Raw genomic sequence first — 23,410 nt, forward strand, 5'->3', positions numbered from 1 at the left:
TGGCGGCAGAGAGGAAAGGGATTTATTATTGGAACCAGGGTGTGCGGAGGAGCCTAAGGGCAGCTGGACCTGTGTTGATGTCCCAAAGGGCCCGGAACCCGGGAATCTCTGCCCGCGGAGGGTATTCCTCTCCTTCTGAAGACCACCTCAAAGCTCAACTTTACCACCCACGCATGAGACCGCCCTGGGCTGAACTAAAATCTCACCATCCCAATTCGAGTTTCTGGGAATTGTCAGCTCCATTCGCTCTCATTTAAATCCAGCTTTTTTCACGAGGTGAATAACAGGGCAGTTGACAGTTCCCAAGTTTTGTGTGTCCAGTCTTCAGTCCTGGAGGAACTTTTCTGCTCCAAGTCCAGCGATCCCAGGAGGGGGCCCACTGGTCCAGTACGGCTCAGTACCCAGCTCTGGATCCACAAGCTGAGGCTGGAAGGAGTGGTCATGAAGAACTCAGCATGAACGCAGCTGGGTACGAATTCCCAGAGGTGTCCTGTCCCTCCACGGTACCAAGGACACCTCCTTTGAGAAACTGCTTCACTGAAGGCGCAGACGGAGGGAGGGGTGGGCAACAGAGTTGAGAGGGGTTCCGGGGACACATGGCTCAGCCGGAGGGAGCAGGCTGGGGAGGGGCATTCAGAATGGCCAGATGACCCCGAGGGGAATGCCAAGCCTCAGCCCACTTTACCTGTGGCTCCTGAGGATGGTCATGCTGTCAAGCTCACAACAGTTGAGAAACTACCTTTCTGGGGCAGATTAGGGGACCAGCGGGCTTAGTTGCTGGTTTGCTGTGTGACCTATGACAAATTCTCTGGGCAGGCAGTCTGTGAAATGGGGACCTTAGTGTGATCAGAGACACAAGTGAATGAGAACTCACTTTGAAATGTCTAAAGCACAGTGCCTAAGGCCTTCCCTGGCAAGACAAGGGGTCCCTGGTAGGCACTGTCCTATGGCATTAGGGCAGTAATTGGACCAACCAAGCCTACAGGCCCGCAGCACCCCCTGTGGTGCTGGGCACTGCCTGCCCAACTCTACTCTTAGCCACAGGGTACCCTGGGAAAGTGTCAGGTGGTCTCATCCACCAAGAGTCATATAACATGGACATTTCAGGCCTGTGGCAGGGAGGGGACAAGGAGTGGTTTCTGCCAGGGAGGCCTCTCTGACTGCAGTTGCCTCTGACAGGCTCCAGGTCTCAGGTCTCATAGAAATCCTGGCCTTGGGGGCTTAAGGCACAGCCAAAGGGGCCTCCCCTCCTCCCAAGTCTTTGCCCAGCCGCGGTTGCTTAAGGCCTCTTTTTTTTTTTTTTATTTTGAGACAGTCTGGCTCTGTCCTCCAGGCTGGAGTGCAGTGGTGCAATCTTGGCTCACTGCAAGCTCCGCCTCCTGGGTTCACGCCATTCTCCTGCCTCAGCCACCTGAGTAGCTGGGACTACAGGCGCCCGCCACCATGCCCGGCTAATTTTTTGTATTTTTAGTAGAGATGGGTTTCACCGTGTTCACCAGGATGGTCTCCATCTCCTGACCTTGTGATCTGCCCGTCTCGGCCTCCCAAAGTGCTGGGATTACAGGCTTGAGCCACCGCGCCCGGCCTTTTTTTTTTTTTTGAGACAGAGTCTCACTCTCGCCCAGGCTGGAGTGCAGTGGTATGATCTTGGCTCACTGCAACCTCTGCCTCCTGGGTTCAAGCGATTCTCCTGCCTCAGTCCCCTGAGTAGTTGGGATTACAGGCACGTGCCACCACACCCAGCTAATTTTGTATTTTTTAGTGGAAACAGGGTTTCCCCATGTTAACCAGGCTGGTCTTGAACTCCTGGCCTCAAGTCATCCACCTGCCTCAGCCTTCCAAAGTGCTGGGATTGCAGGTGTGAGCCACCGTGCCCAACTCACTGAGGCCTCTCAATTCATCCTGTCTATGCCAGGACCCTTCAGCTCACTGGGCAGAGATGCAGGGCCTGACCTCAAGCTCTTGTGCTGCAGAGTGAGGCTGTGAATCTGCCCCTGGCTGACTCGGCACAGTCTACACTGCCTGGGCACTGCCCCTGGCTTCCAACTTTTCTCAGATGCCCTTCCTTGGGCTCCAGGGCTGTGGCTGGGATCTAGGGGCAGATAAGACAGAGGCTGATACCATGGGGGTCAGAGAAGCAGGGCAGGGGGTAGCTTCCGCTCTGTCCAGGGACAGGGAGGCCAGCTCAGGAATCCATTTAGAACCAGTAAAAGCCTGAGCTGGAAGGGCCTTTCTAGCCTTCTGTTTCCCCTCTACAACCTGCAAACGGGAAGGCCACGGGACAGAAAGGAACTGGGCAGAGGTCACTCCCCACCCCATCTAGAGGGTCCCCATATGCTACCTTTCAGGGGCTGTGAAGTGGAGATGGCTGGAGGCTCCTGTCCTCCTGGTGCTGCAGCCCTTGGTGCTCAGACCTGCAGCAGGTCCCACTCCCTGAGGACATAATTCTCAGCTTGAGAGTCAGAACTCTTAGGGTCTCCCAGACGCCATCGGCGGCTCTGACCCTCTTTTATGAAAGCCTCCAAAGAGCAGCTGAGGCAGAGAACAGCATCCCCCACCCTACTGAGCCCCTCATTGCAGGAGCTCAAAGACGATGACCGTGGTCAGAATGAAATGGTATTTAAGCACAAGCCAGTAGCTGTCGCCAGCCTGGGAATGTGCTGTATTGTCTGTCACTGGCAGCTCTGCATTACATCAAACTATTTCCTGAATATCCCAAGAAGTGCAAACAAAGCCTTGCAGATTGAACATTGCATAAAACAGGCTTTGTGCTGGGCGCGATGGCTCATGCCTGTAATCCCGGCACTTTGGGAGGCCGAGGTGGGCGGATCACCTGAGGTCGGGAGTTCGAGACCAGCCTGACCAACAAGGAGAAACCCCATCACTATTAAAAATACAAAACTAGCCGGGCGTGGTGTGCATGCCTGTAATCCCAGCTACTCAGGAGGCTGAGGCAGGAGAATCACTTGAACCCAGAAGATGGAGGTTGCAGTGAGCCAAGATCACGCCACTACACTCCAGCCTGGGCAACAAGAGCAAAACTCCATCTCAAAAAAAAAAAAAAAACACTTTGTGACTAAAGCCCATATGCAGCCGTCCCTGGGCACACATATGTGATTTTATGACTTTGGTACTGACTCAGCCTAACTGGACCCCAGATACAGGAGAAACCAAGGAGGACGGAGAACATAGGCACGGTCCTCAGTGCACTGTGTCCCATGTCATCCTCACATCAATCCCACGTCATAGGTACTGTCCGTGTTCCCATGTTACAGAGAAGGATACTAAGGCTTAGCGAAGGCAAGACTTGCTCATGCTCGCCAAGCTCGGGAGTGGTGGAGAGTGAAGTGTAAGACTTCTCAGTTCTACGGCCACTCTCCTTCCATCCATTGCTCCAGGTCCAGGGGCCCAGATGGCCTGATTCCCTGTGCCCCACAGCCTACCCTGCCATACCCCCTCCTGCTGCTGCTTCCCCTGGCTTCCCCTCTTCAGAGAGAAGGCAGACCAGGAGATAGATCAGGCCTCAGGCTGCTGCTCAGTCCCACCCGTCCTAACCCCTGTGGGGATGAGATGGCAGCCTCCACAACATGTCCCTAAATGCCTCTGACCCCTGCCCCAGGTTCTCAGAGAAGAGGGAGAACTGTGGGGGCTGAGGAGTATCTGGGAGGGAGGGTGGGGTTTCTCCCCCCAGAGCCCCTCAGACGCAGGCACCCCTCATCCTGCGGTCATTGCTTCTCTACCAGCTCCTGTTCAGCTGCTGCTGCTGCAGCCTCAGTTTCTCAGGGAGACTCTCCACCAGCTTGGAGGTGGGTGGGGGGAAACAGTGAGTACATTTCAGGCTGAGGCCTTCCCATGGGCAGCGAGGGCTTGGGAGGAACTTGAGTGACAAGAGTGTGAGGAAGGGAAGGTCAAGGCCATGGTAGGCACCATGTGGCAGGCACCAGGGATCGGGCATGGGGGAGCCTGTGGGGGCCAGTCAGAAGCACACTGCAGGGGGACAGCTGCTGAGTACCTGGTCCTGGACAGCCTCCAGGACCCACTGCTGAGCTCTCAGCTCTGAGTCTCAAGCTTCCAGCACACTGCAGACCTTCTCGAGCTCAGTCCGCATCTCAGCCAGCTGTGAACCCATCTGCAAAGAAGTCTGGGATGGAGGAGGGTGGGGCTGCAGCGTGTCTTGATCTGGGGCCTCCCCAAGAACTTTACTCTCCCTTGGATTCAGAGCTCCAGCCTCACAGGGGCCTTTCTAGGGACTGTGCTTCGCCCCAAAGAGGCCACCATGGCGGTATCAGGTGCAGTGCTGACGAAACAGCACCAGGGGAGGGGGCAAGAGGGCTCACCTTCCCCTCCAAGCTGTGCAGGTGACTGAAGTCCAGAACACTTGCCCTGAACCCCTAATCCTTCACTTCCCTCTTTTACCCTGACTCCCGCAGCGCTCCCCATACGGCTAGTACTGCCTAGCCCAGGAGCCCCTGAGCAGGCCTCACATCGCCCTCCATCTCCACATCCTTCCCAGGGTCCCCATACAGGTTCCCTGCACAGGGCTAGGCCCGCAGAGCCTTGCTCCCCAACGCACTTGTTTCATCACCTCCATTGCTGAGTCCACCCTGCCAAGGAGTGATGCCTAGTCCCCTCTCAGGGCCACGCTGAGGTTGTACGAGGACAGGGCAGCCGGGGTTCCAGGCCTGGGATGAATCTAGGCTGAGTCCTCGGTGCTCAGTGGAGAACCCCCAACCCGATTCATTGGTTCCAACAAGCCAGGCTCCCTACACCATCCCCTGCCCTGCCCAGCCCAGGCCCTGTCTTCACTTCACATGGCCCCTGTCTCAGCTCCTCCAGCTCTTGGAAACAAGGGCCCAGTGTGGTCCCAGAGGGCCCAGTCCACATGGCAATGGGAGACCACAGCCAAGTTCTCTGTCTGGGAGGTCCCACTTCCATCCAGCCTGATCTCAGGGAAGGCAACCAGGGCTGCCCCACACTAGCTCTCACCGCTGGAGGGGGCTGTCCCAGCTCCACCCCAGTCTGCCCTTGAGCTCACCCATTGGCCTCTGGTAGAGTCCACACTGCAGACTCCAGTTCCTTGGCAGACCTGGGGTCCCACAGCTCCTGGGGTATGGGAGACAGAAACGATGCTGGGATGTGGCAGGGACAGTAGGACCCTGTCCCCTTGCCCCCACCCCGCTCTGTGCATCATTAGCTCCACCAAGGCCACTGGGCAACTCAGCTGGGGCACAGGCACAGTTCTATAGAGCTGGGGAGACTGTGACACAGGGACAGTGACCCAGTGAGTAAACTGAACAGGGTCATAGGATTACTGAGTGTCAGAGCTTCCAGAGTCCCCCAGGCACCACACCCAATGTACAGATGGAACCTGAGCCCCAGAGCAGTGAGGGGCTTGGCTAAGGCCACTGGCCAGTTTGTGGTAGAGGTGGGACTGGAATCTCCATTGGTGTTTGTGGAACCCCTGTCGCTTGACCAGCCAGTGAGGATTCCCAGTGGCTCCACCCACAGGCTGTGGGGCCAGAGGCGTGTGGGTGGGGCTTGGCTGGCGCCCACTCAGGTAAATGCCTGTGTAGTACCCAGGAGAAGCCACAGTGGGCTGGGTGGTGCAGGGGTGAGGTGACACCCACCTTCCCTTTGCAGACTCTGGAGGCTGGCCTGCGGTCTCTGCTGGGGTCTGCCCTGTGGGAAGAAGGCAGGTGGCTGCCCTCCCTTCAGGCTGGCAGGATTGTCCAGATTCCTTTTGTGTGTGTGTGTGAGAGACAGTTTTTGCTCTTTTTTGCCCCGGCTGGAGTGCAATGGCATGGTCTCAGCTCACTGCAACCTCTGTCTCCCAGGTTCAAGTGATTCTCCTGCCTCAGCCTCCCAAGTAGCTGGGATTACAGGCACTTGCCACCACGCCTGGTTAATTTTTTGTATTTTTAGTAGAGACAGGGTTTCACCATGTTGGCCAGGATGGTCTCAGTCTCTTGACCTCGTGATCCACCCACCTCAGCCTCCCAAAGTGCTGGGATTATAGGCATGAGCCACCGCGCCCGGCCAGGATTGTCCAGATCCTCATGTACCTGTCCTTGGGTGGGCAGGCTCAGGTCACCCTGACCTGGGGGCACCCAACCCTCACCCCTAGCAGCTGGTGCTGAGGGTTCTGGTGCCAGTGGCAGCCAAAGTCCTGCTCCTGCCCACAGGCATCCAGCTCAGGCTGGAGGGCAAGGCCCTTTCTGTTCATGGACAGATGGGCCGTAGTAGCCCTGGAGGCCCCACACCCCTGGGCCTGAGCACCCTGGTACTCAGGGCCAGGGTGGAAAGCTTGGGACCCATTAAACACACAGGAAGCTGAGGCCCCATGAGAAGAGCTGTGGCTGTGGTACAGCCTGGGCCTCCACTTTATTGCACAAGTCCCTGACTTCAGGCTTGGGGAGGGCTCTAGGGTCCTCAGGAGGGGTTTTTTGGGGGCCCTGACTGTAGGTGGGGCCACCTCACACCACTCCAAGCAGCCAGCTCCTGCCTACCTTTCGCCTCTGGATCCCAGCAGCCATCTGGTCGTTCTCCCTCTCCAGAGCCTGCATCCTGCTCCTGTGGCTGGCCAGGGAGAGGCAGGCTGCACTCCCATCTAGGGGCCCTGCTACCCCATCCTCTCATGCCTGCAGAAACCCTCACCCTGGTTCTTGGGTTTGGGCAGGTCCAGCCTGCAGAGGGGAGCGGATCTCCTCCTGGGCCCTGGCCTGCCCTCCCTGGCTGGCGTGTGGACTAGGGGCCTGGGGGCTCACTGGGTGGTGCCCACCCAGACTCACGGCAGCTCCTTCAGCACACACTCTGGCCTCTCTGCAGCTGCGTGAGGGTCCTGTGGTTACACAATGGGAAAAGCAAGAGGGAGCAGCTGGGGGCCTGAGGTCCCAAGTCACACCCAAACCAAACCACCCAGCCAGGAAGGTAGCAGGAAGCAAATTGGAGGCGTTCTGGGTTGAACTGCATCCCCTGCAACAACAAAAAAATATACTGACATCCCCAGTACCTCCTAATGAGACAGAATCGTTACAGAGGTAATCAGACTAAAATGAAGTCAATAGGCTGGGCTTTCATCCAAGGTGACCAGTGTCCTATACCAAGGGGAAATGTGGACACAGGCACACACACAGGGAGATGCCACACAGACATCCCTTGCCCAGGAAGAATGTCAAAGCAAAGCACCAGAAGCTGGGGGCAAGGCCTACAACAGACCCTCCCTCACAGCCCTCAGGAGGAACCAACCCTGCCGACACCCTGACGTGAACTTCAGTCTCCAGAACCAAGAGACGATGAATGCCTGCCGTTGAAGTTAGCATCTTCAGCACTTTATTACCACAGCCCTAGCAAACTCACAGACGGTAAGTGGGATCCAGCCCCATGTGGCAGCTCTCTGGCCCTAAAAGGACCCTGATTTCGAGCAGAACTTTCTCCTCAAAGCGGCCACACCGCAGCACCAGGAAGTGTGCAATCAGTGGCTAATGCTTCATGACTGAATACCATGTGTTTTCACATGCTTGTTAAATGTCACCCTCTTAGGCACCCATTCAGGGAGGATAACTGTTATTTTCACTTTTACAGATAAGGCCCAGAGAGGCAGAGTAACTGCCCAAGGTCACACAGCTAGTATATTGTGGAGCCAAGATTTAAACCCACAATCTTAGCCACTAATCTGGGGACAGTGCAGACTACTGAATCCTGGGATTGAAGACAGACTGAGGTAGAGACCCAGAGAGGGTCGGGTGGAGGAGCTTGAGGCTGGGGATAGGACTGGAGGTGGAGCGTGCCAGAGGCCCTGGGAGCACTGGGCGCCGAGCCCTCAAACCCCCTGGCCAGCCGGACATTCATGTAATATGGCTTCGTCCAGACCCTATCCAGCTGCTGCCCCATCTCTGAAAGCCTCGCCCTGCTGGAAGCGCGCTGCTAGTCTGGTCCATCAGCCACTCTGCACAGGACCCCTGCCTAGGACCCAGGGTCTGCATTTTAGGCCATCCTCACTGGATAGGCCCAGAGCCCAGGGTCCCCACCTGCCCGTAGATGAATCCTGGGTTGGCCTTCTAGGGGTCCAGGGAGGGAGCAGAAATGGCCTGGGCAGTCTCCGAGGGGCTGGAAGGCCCTACACATGGGGCCCAAATTGGCACTGGCTTATGCATCATGTGCAGGCTAAGTGCATCTGGCTCACCTAGAACCACTTCCTGCTAGGAGACGAATCTGCCGAGGGCCCAGCCCTCTGTCACTCCACTACCTTCTCACTGACACCGTCCATTGCAGATCCTCAGACTTGACCAAAGAATATAGCCCATCCAGGCCCTGAGGATATATCCTCTGACCCTCAAGGGTCTGGTTTGAGAAATAGACCAAAAAAAAAAAAAAAAAAAAAACCTGAGCTTTTCTTCTGTACAAATATATAATGGCAGACTACACTTCTGATTTTAGGAACAGCCCCCTCTCAGCACAGCTGTGTACCTGTTTGAGCTACACTGATTTAGACCAACTCAGCCTTTTCTGAGGCCCAAGGCCAGCTAAACTTTCTCTCCTTTTCCTTCCACTGCGATCAGCAGATCAGCTTCAGTCAGGGGCCTTGTGGCAGAGTATGGATCCCACCTGGGGTCCTTAGAACACTACTTCCCTATGGCTCCCAGGCACCTCATTGCAATCATAATGGCTAATGTCTGTATCTCTCTCTGTGTCTCTGTGTGTGCATATCTGGGGGTGTCTGCACATGTCTGATATGTATCTTGGGGGGGTGTATGTGCATGCATGTCTGTGTGTCTGTCTGCCCATGCATACATACACTTGCCCAGGAGACTTACGGATGCTGACCAGGAGAAGGCAGCCACCAAGCTGGACGTGAGTCAGATGGACAGGAGCTGGGACATCTAAACCCTAGATGTGGCCCCTGTCCCATGTCCATAGTAACCCCTGCACCCACTCTCCTTCTCATTTGGATCAGGCACTATTTACAACACTCCTCACCTGTCTCTCTGGGTGTATGCACATGCAGTTTCCTCTTGCTGAAATGCCCTTCATTCCTTCTCTCCTCCTGGAAATGCCTGTCTATCCTGTGTGAGGGTTCAGAGGCTCAGAAACCCCTTCTCTGGGAGGGACTCTCCTATCTGCCACCCCTTAACCAACTCCCATTGTGCCTCTTCCCTCATCTGGCACATTAAATTATCATTGCTTACAAAATAGGCACCGTGGCTCATGCCTGTAGTCTCAGCACTTTGGGAGGCCAAGGTGGGAGAACTGCTTGAGGTCAGGAGTTCGAGACCAGCCTAGGCAATGTAGTGAGACCCCCCATCTCTACAAACAAAAACAAAAACAAACTTAGCCAGGCGTGGTGATGCGTGCCTGCAGTCCCAGCTACCTGAGGCAGGAGGATCGCTTGAGTCCAGGAGTTCGAGGCTGCAGTGAGCTATGATTGCACCACTGCACTTCAGTCTGGGTGACAGAGACTGTGATGCAATCAATCAATTATAAATCAACCAATAATAAATAATTGCTTGCTCAATTACCGGGTGCCCCCAAACCATAAGCTGTTGAGGACAAGGAGTGATCTGATTTGACATTGCTTCTGCACACAGAAGAGGGCCAGGCATGTAGCAGATACTCAATAAATGCATGCTGAACACATGGATGGAGAATGAGGAGGCATGATGAGGAAGAGCCAGAAAATGGGAAGGAAGTATAACAAGGGGGTAAGAGATTAGTTGCTTTGTATGGGAAAGACTGGGCAGTGGGGAAGACAATGGGGAGAACAGGGTTGTGGGGGGTGGAGAAGAAGGAGAGAGACAGAGAGTGCCCACCTGGGGAGGCCAGGTCCCACTCTGCCTCTGGAGTCTCTGCAATTCCTCCTCTTTAAATTTCAGGGCAACTGCCACATGGTGCCAGCGTGTCCTCCAGTACTCAGCCATCTCCTCATGAAGCCTGGAATGTGATTCTTGTGCTTCTAGCTGTTTCCTGAGGGGAACTGGTACCTCCGGGACCTGGAGTGTACTGGAAGAAATGGGGCAGTCCAGGTATAGCATGGACCCCAGATCACCCCCACCCCACTCCCTTTCAATGATTATTATGTCTTATGAGCTAGGACAGGGAGTGGGGCAGAGATGCCTCTTTCATGGCTCCCTGAACACACAGAACCCCTCTGTACTGGGCATTTCCACTCTCAAGCACCCTGACTTGCACCCAGCAGCTAAGGTCATCTCACCCCCACCTCCCACCTGCCCCTGGGCCAGCAGGAGGGGCTTGGCTATGTGTAGGCGAGACAGGACTTCTTGAAGCTGAAAGATTTCCCACCCCATAAGAGTCAGAATGTGAAAACCAGGAGCGCTGATACCTGGGGAAGGAAGACTGGCTCTGGTCAAGTGATTCCAGGTTTAGGGCTCTGGGCCATTCCCCTTCAGCCAGCTGGTGACAGAGGCTGGCCCACCGCCTGCTGAGAGGGCCATCTCACCCATGGTGAGAACAAAGCACCCACCCCAGCCTGGCTTGGACAGTCTGAGGATGGGCCCAAGCAGCCACCTACCAGGCCTCTTGGCCCGGGGCCACACCCACTACTGCTAGCAACACCACCTTCTCCAGAAGTAGCCAGGTGCGCTCTGCCTCCAGGGCCTGCACATAGCCCCCCAACACCATCTGCTCTCCCTACAGATGCTGCAAATGCTCCAAGCAGGCCCCCAGTTGCTGGGAGCTCCGGCCCAGCTCTTCTGAGAGTCTCTTGTTCACCTGGGGAGACCTCTACCCCACCCAGTTGTGGCTCAGCCTCCACCAGGGTTGTGGGGCTCCAGCCTTTACCCATGCAGCCCCTTCTTCTCCTCAGAGGCCCCAAACTCCACTTCGTCTGGGTCTCAGCCCTTCCAGGAGGCCTCTCTGACCACCCTAGCCCGCAGTCTCCTCTACGCTCCAGGCGATGACTCTGGACCAGCGCCTGGCTGCACACTAGCAGGGGGGCCAGTTATGTGAGGACGAGGATGGTGCTCTCTGGAGTCTCACTGTGTGGATGCGCTGCTAGAATCTGTCTCTCCTTGTCATTCTCCTTTCCTCTGTGCCCCTAGATCCCCTCGCCCTACATTGGAATCCCCCAGGAATGGGGCCCAGGCTCCCTTGCTTCTGCCCCCTGGTACAGATGGGCATGGCCTGGATCAGCTAATGCCCAGATTCCCTTTCCTGTGGGGCTGCCCCTGCCAGCTGTCTTGACCAACCTCAGCGAGCATCAGTAACTGTTCCTGCAGATGGACTGTGTCCTGAGCCTGGGCAGGGGTCTCAGCTGTTGGCATGGAGACTCTGTCTGGGTCCCAAAGCTCCTGGGCCCTGCCTCCATCTCAGCTCTGCTCTTGGATCTGCAGGCCTGGCACCAGCATCTCCTGTGGATACGCTTGGTCCAGAATCCTGGGGTCTCCTTCCAGCTTCTAGACCACACTGGGGTAGTCTAGGCAGACCCTTGATGCCTCAGGGCATGTTGTGGCAGGGTCCTGGCCCCAACTCAAGTTATGACTCTGAACAAGCTCTCCTCTGCCCTCTGGTCTCAGTTTCCCATCTGAACCAGGAGGGAAGTCACTGAATGATCCCAGGGTATTCCCAAATGTTGGAAGAGGATCCCTCTCTGGGCTGGACTAAGCCCCTGTGCTGCCCTCCTTCTCCAGATAATGCTCCAATAATGAGAACCAGAGAATAAAGTGTAGGGCAGGGTCAAAGGTATGGCAGGGCCAGTGCTCACGGCCTGCCATGCACCCACTTGGGGTATCCCCGGGCTGGGCTCTGGGCCAAGAGGCTGTTGGGTCATCTGGTCCAAATGCCACTGGGCCTTTTCCACTTCTGTCTGCAGCAGCAGGATCCTGTGGGTAGAAGGGACTGTCTGCCTGTTCCCTGCCACCCTACCCCTCCCCCACAGCCCAGCCCCACTCACTTGTCTTCTATGTCCTGGTCTGGCCTCCCCCACTCAGCCTGTCCCTGGGATCCCTGCCTTTGGTGCCTCTCCTGCTCCAGGCAGGCCAGGGAGCACTCCACCTGCTGGGAGGAGGCTGAGTGGGAGGGTCAAAGGCAGCACAGAGCCTCGGATAGGTAGGCGTAGCTTCCCTGCCTCCCACCAGGCAGGGTAGTGTCTGCAGCCTCTGATAACACAGGCGGACTGGCAGCCAACAGCCCAGCTGACAGCCCAGCATGGACCCGTGCCTTGGGGCCCTGAGGGGCTGCTTTTGGCTGTTATCTATCACGACATGCTCCAGCTGTGCATCCTCTGCCTCCAGCTGGGCCCGAGATACACTGCTTCTCCAGCTGCTCTCCAACTGCTGACGGGTTTCAGGGTGGAGGCCAGCAGAACTGCTGTGGCATGCTAAAGGGCAGGCAGACACGAGGTTGTCAACTAGGTCCCAAGGGTCCCCCAGGCCTAGTAAGGGAGCAGTGGCTCCAGGAGGGCCAGCTGTGAGCTAAGACACGGAGTCACTGAAGGCTTGGGTAACTGGGCCATCACACGGTGTCCCTTTCCCTCACATGAGGTAAGGATGTCCCTACCCTCACACGAGGTAGGGATGCTGGTAATCTTCCCAAGAACCCTCAGCCTGCACAGTCATCTCCCCCTCTCTGGGGATCACCCGTTTCACTTGGGGAGATTGCGCTTCTAAGGAAGCTCTTCAGTCTATGGAGCTAAAACAAGCCCCTCCCTCCCTCAGATTCTCCCTGGGGGGCCACTGGGACCCTGGCCCTTCCTTCACCTCCAGCGCTGTCCCTAGCCACCCCGAGCATATGCCTCCCAGGCAACACCCTGCACCCTTCCAGGGGTACCATTCAGAGACATCTCTGTTCAACACCGCAGCCTTGCTGGGGACTCCATTTCCCTTCCTCTGGGTGCCCCAGACCCCGGCAGGCCTCCCTGAGAATATGGCACCAGATGTGGACACCGGCTCTGCGCATTCTGGAGCTTTCAGCCTGCTAAGGGGATCTTGGTAGCTCAGGGGACCTCCTTTCAGCTACAGAAAGCCCAGGAAGAAGGAGTGGGGGAGGACAGGGCTTCACTTTCTGCTTTAGGACCAGCTGAGTCCCAGCTCATGCTCTCGCCTCTGCAGCACAAGGGCTTGCTCCGAATGGGCCTCCAGCACTGCCCAAAGATGGTTGGCCAGCTTCGCCCTCTGCCGCCTGCTTTCTGCCAGCTGCTTCCACTGGTCCTTCTCTGACTGCCTCCAGTCTTGCTCGGGGGCCCTGCTGGAGCACCTGCCAGGGAGAGAGGAGCCAGACTTCAGCCCGGGGCCAAGGGAGCTGCCATGCCCAACTTCCCTATGCTCACCTGCACCCTTCAGTGGGGCTTGGTGGGCAGACATGGTCCAATGCCCCAAGGCAATAGGAGCTCTGGAGACAGCGGGCAGGGCTGGGCATCAAGTCCATAGGCTCTGCCTCAGTGGGCCCTGAGAGCAGGACAGATCAGGGGCAGTCCTGGCTTCCCAAAGCACCAGCCTCTGAGGCCTCTTCTCAGACTCAGAATTGAGGCAGTGTGGCTGAGCACGCACTAAAACCCTTCAACCCTGATCCTCTGGCCTGAAAGTCTCCTGGTGATTGGAACTTCACTAAACACCAGCCTCAACTCCACTAGAGTTCTCAATTCCCTGTGGTTTCCATGAGCTGTGGGTGCTGCCAGGGGTGGCCACTTGCTAAATAAACACAAACCCCATTATCCTCACAGCAGCAGGTCTGGGGAGGTGCAGCAGGCACTCCTGAAGGGAAGCCGGTGCCCAAGTTTGGCAGGGAGTCCCGTGAGGAGCTGCAATTCCCACCCAACACTGTCTGCACCAGAGCCCCATTCCCCCTTCCAGTGTGGGAGTCTGGAAATGGCAGGGAGGCATTTGGGGGACCCCACAGTTTAGCTATGATGTGGGTGTCAGAGCCTTTAAGTCAAGTCACTGCTCAGGTACCTCTCTGCCTTCCATAGCTTCAGCTGTAAGATGGAGGCCCTGACAGATCTCTCACCCACCAGCTTGGTGAGGGAGGTCAGAGGGTAGACAGGGGCTGTTCTGCCAATGTTGCCATCCCTACACCCCTCACCATCACCCTCCTCACCTCTAGGGTCTGGGCCCAAGTCCACTGCCTCCCGACTCCCAACCCTGGGCATGAGGCACCCTGCCCAGGCTCTGAAAGTACACAGGCGTTGTCTTCACCTAAGCAGTGGGTACACCTGGCACCTCTACCACCCCCACCCTGACCTCCCCACTCCTCACATTCCCAGGCCTTCTCCACTCAGGATGGCACCATCGCCCACCAGGACTTCTCCCCACTGGACAGCTTGATTCTCCTCTCCCCTTACTCCAGGCCCAGGCTCCTGCAGCCCCTCCAAAATTGCCTCCCCTCCAAAATATCACTGCCACACAAGGCTTCTCTAAGATGGACCATGAAGACTGGCCCTGCCCCCACCTCCCGTACTGGGCACAGTTCCCACAATGCCACTCTGCCTAGGCACTGTCTTGCCAGTCAGTAGTGACAGGTTTTCCATGGCAGCCCCCTGCCCTTAGTGAGAACCTGAGCTGTGCCCAGCTTGGTCTGGGAGGGGCTCATGGTCTACAGAATGGAGTGCACATGCAGGCCAGATTGTCCTGAGCAGGGGGGCAGGCCAGGGCAGCCCCAGGAAGGTTTTCCAGGGAGGTGACCCTGGGGCCAAGGCTCAGAGGTGAATCAACTGCCTCCAGAGAAGTCACAGTCAGATGAGGCAGACAGAGGAGAGAGTAAGGACAATAGGACAAGGAGGGCATCAGAGCAGCTGGGCCTGGCAGGCAGTGAGCTGAGCCCTAAGCTCGGTGGAAGTGGAGGTGGGGGGCAAAAGGGAGACCAAGAGGGGTGAGAAGAGCTGTGGGGTTTGGGAGGATGCAGGGCAGCGGCACCTCCCCAGGTGCCCTTGAGATATGCTGCAGTCCTCACCTCCACAGAGCCTGAGGACTGAGACGGGAGCTTGGGCCTGAGGGGCAGTGGAGGTGCAGCAAGCCTCTTCTGGGGGGGGGATGGGAGAGGAGGAGTTACCCAAACCTCAACTGGGGGCACATCTTTCTCCAAGTATCTGAAAGCTGTGAAAGCCACAAAAGAATGAAACTCTAAGGGTAGAATGCCAGGCAGGATGGCCTCCAGGCTGCAAAGTGTGGAGAGGGAGAGAGCTAGGAGATAGCTTCTTTTCCACCTCAGAAAAAGAGAGTTGCTTCGTGACTGTGAGGCAGGGACTCCTGGATTCTTAATGGTAGGCAGTTTGGTAGGAAGGTGACTAACTTACCCCATCAGAGCCTGGAGCTCAGGGCAGGGCTGGGGACAGGAGCTTCTCTGAGAACATCCATTCCTCAGGGCTGGTATCCTGGAGCCATGGAAACTCAGGCAACACTAAGTGGTGGGAGGAGGAGACACCACAGAGGCCTCCCACCTTATCTGAGCTGATGAAACCCTGGGATGGAACCTGGCTAGTGTGGCTGAGGCCATGGGGACCAGGCAGGAATGGCATCTCAGACGGCCTGGGATTTTTCAAAATCTTCAGCTTTTGAGGTAGGACCTTACAGGGCAGGACCTCAGCAGCCGATCTGGGTCACCCACTGTACACTGAAGCGGCTCCTGACTTTCTTTTTGAGATGGAGTTTCGCTGTTTTGCCCAGGCTGCAGTGAAGTGGCCTGATCTCGGCTCACTGCAATCTCTGGCCCCCCGGGTTCAAGTGATTCTCCCACCTCAGCCTCCCCAGCAGCTGGGACTACAGGCGCGTGCCACGACGTCCAGCAAATTTTTGTATTTTTAGCAGAAATGGGGTTTCGCCATGTTGGCCGGGCTGGTCTCGAACTCCTGACCTCAGGTGATCCATTCACTTCGGCCTCCCAAAGTACTGGGATTACAGGCGTGAACAACCGCGCCTGGCAGATTTTTTGTTTGTTTTTTGAGACAGGGTCTCGCTCTGTCGCCCAGGCTGGAGTGTGGTGGTGTGATCACAGCTCATTGCAATCTCAACCCCCTGAGATCAAGCGATCCTCCTGCTTCAGTCCGCTGCAAGGAGCTGGAACTACAGGCACGCGCCACCAAGTCCGGCTAATTTTTGTAATTTTTTGGAAGGGGACCTAGTTTTGAATTAGCGTCTATTGTTTACTTCCGGTAGCCGTGGTGGAGCTGGCAGAGATTTGGGGGATACTAAACACCCCTACAAATCATGCTGTGAGATCCCCCGTTTCAGGGAGAGCCGCTGGCGAAGGACTTGAAGCACAGTCGCAGCTTGGAAGGGGGGCCCCCCTGCAACAGCGTCCCGCGTCAGGGGCGGGTCCAGCCCCACGGGGGAGTGGGTATGGGCTGGGCAGCGGCTGGCCGGCCGGTGGGGAGCCCCACGGTGGTGGGGAAACCCTTGGCGCCCCCGCGGAGCGGTCCCGAGGGGGCGGTGCCTGGAGGGATGGTCCGCCCCGACTGAGGGTTTCTAGCCCTCGCGTGGCGTGGGGTCAATTAGGCGCCACGCCCTGTCGCTCCGCTGCACGACGCTCGCGAGGCCGGGGACGCTACTCCCAGACCGGGAGGGACGCGCACGCTCACAGTGAGGTCTCTCAAAAGAGCCCCACCTCAGTTTTCTCATCTGCAAAGTGGGGCCTCGTAATCCTGCCCGACCTGGCGCGGGACAGGAGGTGTCAGGGATTTTGGTGACCTCACGCTCGAGGCCTCTGCAAAACAGGACTGTCCAGTGGCCCGGAGACGCGGCCGGCGGGGGTTTTGTCTGGCGGGGGAGTCTTAACGGAGAGGCCACGCAGGCTGGCAGGAAGCCGCTCCACCCAAGGGGGCTCAAGGAGAGGGGATCTCCTCCTCGCCAGACCCCGGCCCCGCCGACAGGCCCCGCCAGAGTGGCTCTAGGGTGTTTTCCCAGCAACTGCCCCGCACGCACTGGCTAGCTGGGAGCCCCACCACGGCTTTCAAAAAACCCGCACACACCAAGACAATGTGTCGTTCGCTCGTTTCGCGCAAGCGGAGTCGCGTCCGCCTGCCCGAGCCCCAGCGCACAGACCTCAGGCCGCTCTCGCGCTCTCCGGGGCCCCGAGAACAATGCCCGTCCTCTCCGCGCGCAGAAGGGAGTTGGCTGACCACGCGGGGTCGGGGCGACGGAGCGGGCCCAGCCCCGCGGCCGGGTCGGGGCCCCACGTCTCGGCTCTGAGAGCCCAGCCGGCCCGGGCCGCGCACCTGTCAGGTCGGGGAACCTACGTGCGCCGCGACACGGCGGGAGGCGGGCCGGGCCAGGCCCGTCCCCTCGACCCTCCCGGAACTAGTCTCCGAGGCCGCGGCGCCCACCGGAGCGGAGAGGGCTGGTGTCCCGGAGCCTTCGAGTCGGGGGCTAGAGCGGCCAGGCCTCCGAGCCGGGTCGAGCCAGGGCTCGCGACGCCTGCGTCACGCGAGGGGGCGGGGCCGCCACGGGCGGAGGTCGCAGCCGGAAGCGGAAGAAGCGCTCGGAGCGGGGAGTGGGGCCTAGCTGCAGCCGGAGCCTGGGAGACGGTAAGTGTGGGCTGGGGCCCGTGGCGGCGACAGCGGTGGCGGCGGCTGGGGGTGAGTTGGCGGGGCAGGCGCGCTGGTGCCATTCGGTCTCGGCTTACTCCCTTTCTTTCTCCTCTTCGGCCCACCTCGGGCCGCGGCCTCGACCTCTCACCCCTGACCCGCAGCTTCTGCCCCGGAGGGCGGTCACTGCAGACCCTGACCTCGATTCCGCGGTGTTGAAGGCGGAGCCTGAACGGTCTCTGGGGCCGCTCAAGAGTCCAGTTTAGGCTTTGTGCCTGCCCGCGGAATGGGGTCGGGTCCGACGTGGAATAGCCAGAGTCCCTTCAGACACCTCCCCTACCCCTGGCTTCAGACTTGGTCCACAGACGACTCCTCCTTTGACGGCCTGGAGTTTGATTCTGGCCCAGTTCGGCTTTGCCTCTGCCCGCAGGTTTTCCCCTCGGCGCCACTGGTGGCGGTTACAGGAGAGGGGACTCTGAGACCCCTGGGACCTGGCGCGGCAGGAAGGGACGCGAACGAGAGCGCAGGCCCCCTTGAGTGTTTTGTTGTGGTGATGGAGCCGCTCCAGCCCGGGGTATGGGCTAGGCCAAGCTGACAGTACAAATCCCCTGGCTGCTCCTCCGTCCTGCCGGGAGTCTCTAGCTTTAGTTCCGGGTGTGGGTGCCCTGATGTGGAGCTGGGGTGGAAATTGCCTGAACCAGGCCCCCAGCAGAGGCGGAGTTGGCGGCCTTCCAGCTTCCCTCCTTGATGCCCTTGAAAAGAAGAAGCGTTTCACCCGTTGGTGGTGGAGGCTTGCTAGGTGGCAGGTTTGAGGTTGCAGTGGTAGGGCAGTGCCAGCCAAAAATAACCATGGGTGCTGGGGTGGCTGGAATCTGGGAGGGCAGCCGCTGACCTGGCTGGCTGCACTTCTAGTCAGCCCAGTTCTCTGGCCAGGAACAGCAAATGAGAAGCCGACAAGGCCTGTACTCAAAGTTGACATCCCTGGCTTGGTTTCCTTCACATCACCATTTTCCTTATTGTGCAGAGCAGAGCTTCCCAAAGCATAATTGTGGCCTTTAGCTGCTTTTTAAACAAGCTGTTTGCTGAGGTTTTAGAGAATCAGAAATAATTGAGAAATAGGCCCTAGAGCCCTGGCTGGGAGGATGATATCTGCTATTTCCAATATTTTACTTGCCTAGAATGTGTTAAAGGAAGGATACTCTTTATTACTGCTTTGTGTGCGGTACCTTATAACTCTCATACTTCTCATCTCTTTTGCCAGGCTGGGAAATGTTATCTCCGTTTTCCAGGCATGCTAACCAAGGCCTAGAGTGCCTTGTCTAAGGTCATGAGGCTGGTATGTGACAGCACTAGGATTTAGTTTAGAGTTTTCTGCCAGAGCTCTCTCCTCCCAGTTTCCTTGGAAGGGACTTATAAAATGTCTGTAAGGCATTTAACACACCCCTGAAGTGTTACCTGGAACTTTTAAATGAGTCATGAAAAGCTGCTACTAGTACCTCTGTGGGCACAAAGCTGTGCTAGGCATTTCACTTACAGGACAGACATATTTTATCTTCATAGAACCTTGTAAGAGATTACTATTCCCTTGATGCAAGAGGAAGCTGATGGTCAGAGTAGTGTAATAATCTGTTCAAAGGCACACAGCTAGAAGTAGCATGCCATGATTCAGATGGACATCTATAAGACTCTGAAATTGTGCTCTCCATTGATGTGAATATGTATGGACATAAGAATCTTCTAGGTCCCAGGAGGGAGTCTTTGACCTGGTGTGACCGTGACCGTGTCCTCCAGTTCTGGTGTTTGTCTGCCCAGTGAGGATGGGCAGGACCATATTTGCCTTATGGCATGATATGTGCCCTGGCCAGTGGAGCATCTTCTGGGTCAATTAGTGGGATGTGAGTTACAGCTTTCATTCCATAACTTGGGCACCTGACCCAGAGTAATTGCAGGAAAACAGTGGAACATTAGTCAACTGATGACCAAAACAACAAATCTAAGCTTGTGGGGAGGTGATTTTACAAAATGTTTATCTCCAAAGACTTCCCAGGTAAATGGGGGAAGACATGTTAGTGGGGAGATAGAGGGCTTTCTTAGGGACACGGAGAGGCTCCCAGGGGTGTGGTCACATAGGCCTCACTGTTCTGCTCATGCATGGGGAGCTGTTCTATGCTGATGGTCTCCTGACAGACCCTGCTGGTGAGATGAGGCAGCCTCAGTGGGTTTGTACAAAATGTGCTTGGCCAGGCAAGCTCAGGACTGACCATGACTGGAGGTTGGCTGCAGCCAAGTGTGAGTGTTGGGAAGAAGACTGGCTCCATGGAGGCAGTCAGGGGTTCATGTATGGGTGGAGCAGGTTGCTGGCCTCACATAGCCAGCTTTCTCCGCTGGTGGCGGATCCAGCCTGGCAATTTCATGTGGTGGATATAAGTCCTCACTGAACAGGGATAGCGAGGCAAGGCTTTTTTACCTGCCAGACGACTAACCCTCTGGCTATCCTGAGATAGGCGTAGGGTAGGATACTAGAGCCGGAGAGCTAGAAGAAGGGACAGTAATGGTACTGTAGGATAAAGGCAAGGCACCTGGCAGGGCACTGTGGGGGTGTAAAAGGGTACTAAATGGGCCTCTGGCAAGAAAGTTGGATACTCTGAGGACCTTGGCATCCTACCCAGTGCTGAGACCCAGGATGAGCCAGCAGGGGCTGGACAGACCCCCTGGGTCCACGTCTCCTTGGGTAGACCCTCAGGAGGGCTATGGAATGTTCCTGAGGCCTGTGTGCCTCTTTCTCCAAGGGCTGCTCTTCTCGTCTCTGTTGTGGCTCCTCATGCTCACTTGTGGTCCTTACTTCCTTGAGTGGGGTCCAGTTCAGGGCCTCAGCCAGACAGCGTTCAGCTTCTCAAACTTGAGGTCTTTGAGCCCTCGCCTCCCGTGTGTTGGCCCCATGCCAACAGCCCTTTGCCTGGCCTCTGGCTTTATAGAGCATTCACTTCACGGGACTCCCCAGGCGGGAGGGAATGGAGTGCAGGAGGCCCCCCTTTCTCCTGCCTTTGATCTCCCTGCGGTAGTGTTCACCATCCCAGGGTTCCTGCCTCAGCCCCTGGCCCTGGCTCACCCAGTTCCCTGAGCACTCAGGCCACCAGGCCAGTGATGCTCTGCTGGGAGGCAGCTGTTTGTTTGTTCACTGGCAGAGAAGGTTGTTTCCCATTGTCTGCTGTTTGACCAGTGTGACCTCAGAGTTCTTGCTTCATAAACCTCTGGGAGGGGCCACCTCCAAACAGAACAATGGGCCACTTCAGGAGCAACTGGGAAGCCCCAGGCATCCCCATGGCTGGAGTTGGCTGGCTGTGTATTTAGCAGGGCTTTCTGTTCCTCGTGATCTAGATGCATCACTGTAAGCGATACCGCTCCCCTGAACCAGACCCGTACCTGAGCTACCGATGGAAGAGGAGGAGGTCCTACAGTCGGGAACATGAAGGGAGACTGCGATACCCGTCCCGAAGGGAGCCTCCCCCACGGAGATCTCGGTCCAGAAGGTGAGAGGAAACTAGATAGGAGGGAAAGGCTCCTTCTGTCAGCTGGGCTCAGCTGTGGCAACTCCAGACTCCTTGAGATGACTCCATCCCCGCCCAGCTGTCCCTGGATCCCTGCCCTGTCCTCTTTGGGCTCCTCCACTAACCTCACCTGCATGCCTTGGCCTCAGCAGTAGCTGCCTTCCTTGTCGCCCAGTCTTTCTCTGTTTTGGAGTGCCTTTTCTCCCTACACATTCCCCCATTTTCTAGGCTGGCAACTTTCCTGCTTAACCTCCTAAGCCTTCCTCGGTGAGGATTAGGAACATAACCTCACCCCTGGAAAGGTTGTTCCCTGGGCCTATCTCAGCCCCCAGGCCAAACTTAAGAGTTGCAGCAGGCCACAGGGAACTCTGGAGGGTGTAGAACGCTTGGAGGCCCTCTACCATACTCCCCTTCCCCTGTACCCCTCCTCCTATGGCTGGAGGATGCTGCTGTTGGACAGGGCTCTGGAGGGCAGGCTTAGTACCTTTGCACCCTCCCCTCTCAGCCACTTCCCACCAGTCTGGATGCTTTAGCACAGGCCGTCCCCCTTCAGCCCTTTACAGTGGCCCTACCACAGGTCTCTTGCCTGCTAACAGCAAGGACCCAGCTGACCAGCATCCCCATCCCCCTTTTGGCAGCCATGACCGCCTGCCCTACCAGAGGAGGTACCGGGAGCGCCGTGACAGCGATACATACCGGTGTGAAGAGCGGAGCCCATCGTTTGGAGAGGACTACTATGGATCTTCACGTTCTCGTCATCGTCGGCGATCACGGGAGAGGGGGCCATACCGGACCCGCAAGCACGCCCACCACTGCCACAAACGCCGCACCAGGTCTTGTAGCAGCGCCTCCTCGGTGAGTGGTAGCCAGAGTGTGCTGGCTGGGGCTTAAAGGCCTCATCTCTTTCTAGCCTTCTCTCTGGCTGGCTGGTCCGGGTGAGTACTGCCAGCCCTGTGCACGTGCACTGGTGTGCGTGCATGTGTGTGTGTATGTGTTGTCTGGTCCAGGTGCAGGGCTGATCACAGGGTCCTGACCCCTGTGTCTTTTGGCCCCTTCCAGTGGCAACTATAGGAACTCTGGCTCCGATGCTGGCTGGCCTCTGGCCTGTCTATGTCTACACAGTGCTCTAGACACAGACCACGTGGTGCAAGTGGCTGGGGACACTTCTTAGGACACTTCTTAAGGATCCTAGTAGAGTGGCTGGTATGGTGGTCTGCAGCTATATGGCCTGGTCCTTCCCACCCAGAGACTGCCTCCTCGTGTAACCGAGTGCTCTGATGTGGACTGCATCCACCTCTGCGTCTCATCTGCATACCCCTTCCCAAAGGTCCCCAGTCTGGAGTGCCTCACAGGACGGGAGGATTTGCCTGTCAGCCAGCTCAGACTGGGAACTTCCCTTCTAATCTCCGGCCAGGCCCTCTCCAGCCGAGCCTCTTTACGAGGGGCAGTCGCGGTGAGGAGGGGCAGGTGCCTGTGTGATGGGGCATGTGAAGAAATGGTGGAAAGGCTGCTGCCCCAGGCCTTGTCCAGTTGCAGGCCACATGCCCAGAGCGGGGCCTGGCCAGTATTCCTAGCACGGAGGGTTGTAAGGTCTCTGGAGCCCTCACTGCGCTCAGTTCCCTGGGGAAGGAAAGCCAGTTGTGTATTTCCGAGGTTACGTGTGGTCTTCTCTTCTCCCCCATCCCTCTTCCCTGCCTCCCCCCTGCCGGCCTTGAGGCCCCTGAGGAGCGGTGGAGAGGCCAGGCATCTTCTCTGCCCAGCTCTTTCTGTGACTTCTTTGAGTGGCCACAGGTTGAGGGTTGACTGTGCGGGCGATTGCAGCATGGCCCTTTGGCCTCTCTGCACACTGCCACATGCTGCCACAGGATGGCAGTGCAGGTCTGGCTCTGCTTCTCTGTTTGGTGCCCTCTTATCGATCGTCGTGAGGCTTGGGATGGGCCTAGATTGTGAGCAGCACAGGTGCCAAGGCCAGGGCAGGAGCTGGCATGGGGCCTGTGTGGGCCATTGTGGTAGGAAGCCTTGCAGTTGACCGGCCCAGAGGATCCAAGGCTGCTTTCCTGCTTGAGGCTGGTGGCAGGAGGGCTGCTGACGGAAGGCTGTTTCTGGTAGTGATGGTGAAGTCTGGCCAAGGATGCCGTCTGGAGGCAGGTAGCAGCTTGGCTCTGAGTGGCAGCTGTCAGGCATGTGCAAGTCTGCGTGGGCGAACAGAGGCAGGCAAGGACAGGCTGGGCATTCTGCAGCTGAAGCCGGAGCAGCCGCTGACCAGTCTGGATGGTTGGACCCAGGCGGGGCCAGCTGCCTTCTTGCGCCACCGTTCTCACTGCATCTTCCGCTCTGGCCAAAGCCACATGGGAGGGCCTGGGAGGGAGAGACTCGGAGGAGGAGGAGGAGGGAG

At 57.3% G+C, this 23,410-nt stretch overlaps 2 protein-coding genes across 22 annotated transcripts in view; one reads left to right on the forward strand and one right to left on the reverse strand.

Annotated features, from left to right (window-relative positions):
- Positions 1 to 17,270, reverse strand: LOC103246069 (uncharacterized). Of its 20 annotated transcripts, XR_012091547.1 has the most exons (10): positions 15,242 to 16,996; positions 11,906 to 13,206; positions 11,735 to 11,834; positions 10,337 to 10,356; positions 9,807 to 9,996; positions 5,628 to 5,679; positions 5,036 to 5,103; positions 4,013 to 4,141; positions 2,342 to 2,433; positions 416 to 426 (listed from the first exon to the last, which is right to left on the reverse strand). XR_012091547.1 is itself a non-coding variant. In XM_073012306.1 (9 exons), the coding sequence occupies exons 3-9, from the start codon at positions 11,780 to 11,782 to the stop codon at positions 270 to 272; spliced, it is 627 nt and encodes a 208-aa protein (XP_072868407.1). In that variant the 5' UTR covers positions 11,783 to 11,834; positions 11,906 to 13,206; positions 17,159 to 17,270; the 3' UTR covers positions 1 to 269. The 20 variants fall into 20 exon arrangements, 18 of the variants coding, with proteins under 18 accessions (XP_072868407.1, XP_072868406.1, XP_072868405.1 ...); XM_073012306.1 differs by lacking the exons at positions 4,013 to 4,141; positions 15,242 to 16,996 and adding an exon at positions 17,159 to 17,270 and having other exon boundaries at positions 1 to 426; XM_073012305.1 differs by lacking the exon at positions 4,013 to 4,141 and having other exon boundaries at positions 1 to 426; positions 16,986 to 17,083.
- Positions 17,024 to 23,410, forward strand: part of CLK3 (CDC like kinase 3) — a 14,810-nt gene continuing 8,423 nt past the window's right edge. For both annotated transcript variants that reach the window (XM_008015882.3, XM_008015881.3), the window contains exons 1-3: positions 17,024 to 17,467; positions 20,846 to 20,997; positions 21,654 to 21,870. In XM_008015882.3, the coding sequence (XP_008014073.1) occupies positions 17,024 to 17,467; positions 20,846 to 20,997; positions 21,654 to 21,870 (813 nt within the window). The remainder of the gene's footprint in view (positions 17,468 to 20,845; positions 20,998 to 21,653; positions 21,871 to 23,410) is intronic.

Source organism: Chlorocebus sabaeus, chromosome 26 (assembly GCF_047675955.1).
Source record: "Chlorocebus sabaeus isolate Y175 chromosome 26, mChlSab1.0.hap1, whole genome shotgun sequence".
Lineage (NCBI taxonomy): Eukaryota > Metazoa > Chordata > Mammalia > Primates > Cercopithecidae > Chlorocebus > Chlorocebus sabaeus.

Coding starts and splice junctions, on each gene's coding strand:
- LOC103246069 (XM_073012306.1), bottom strand. CDS start 11,782: ATGACCCAACAGCCTCTTGGCCCAGAGCCCAGCCCGGGGATACCCCAA. Junction 10,357..11,734: donor CCAGCCCGGGGATACCCCAA/GTGGGTGCATGG, acceptor TCACTTGACCAG/AGCCAGTCTTCCTTCCCCAG. Junction 427..2,341: donor CACTTCACAGCCCCTGAAAG/GTAGCATATGGG, acceptor CACTCCTTCCAG/CCTCAGCTTGTGGATCCAGA.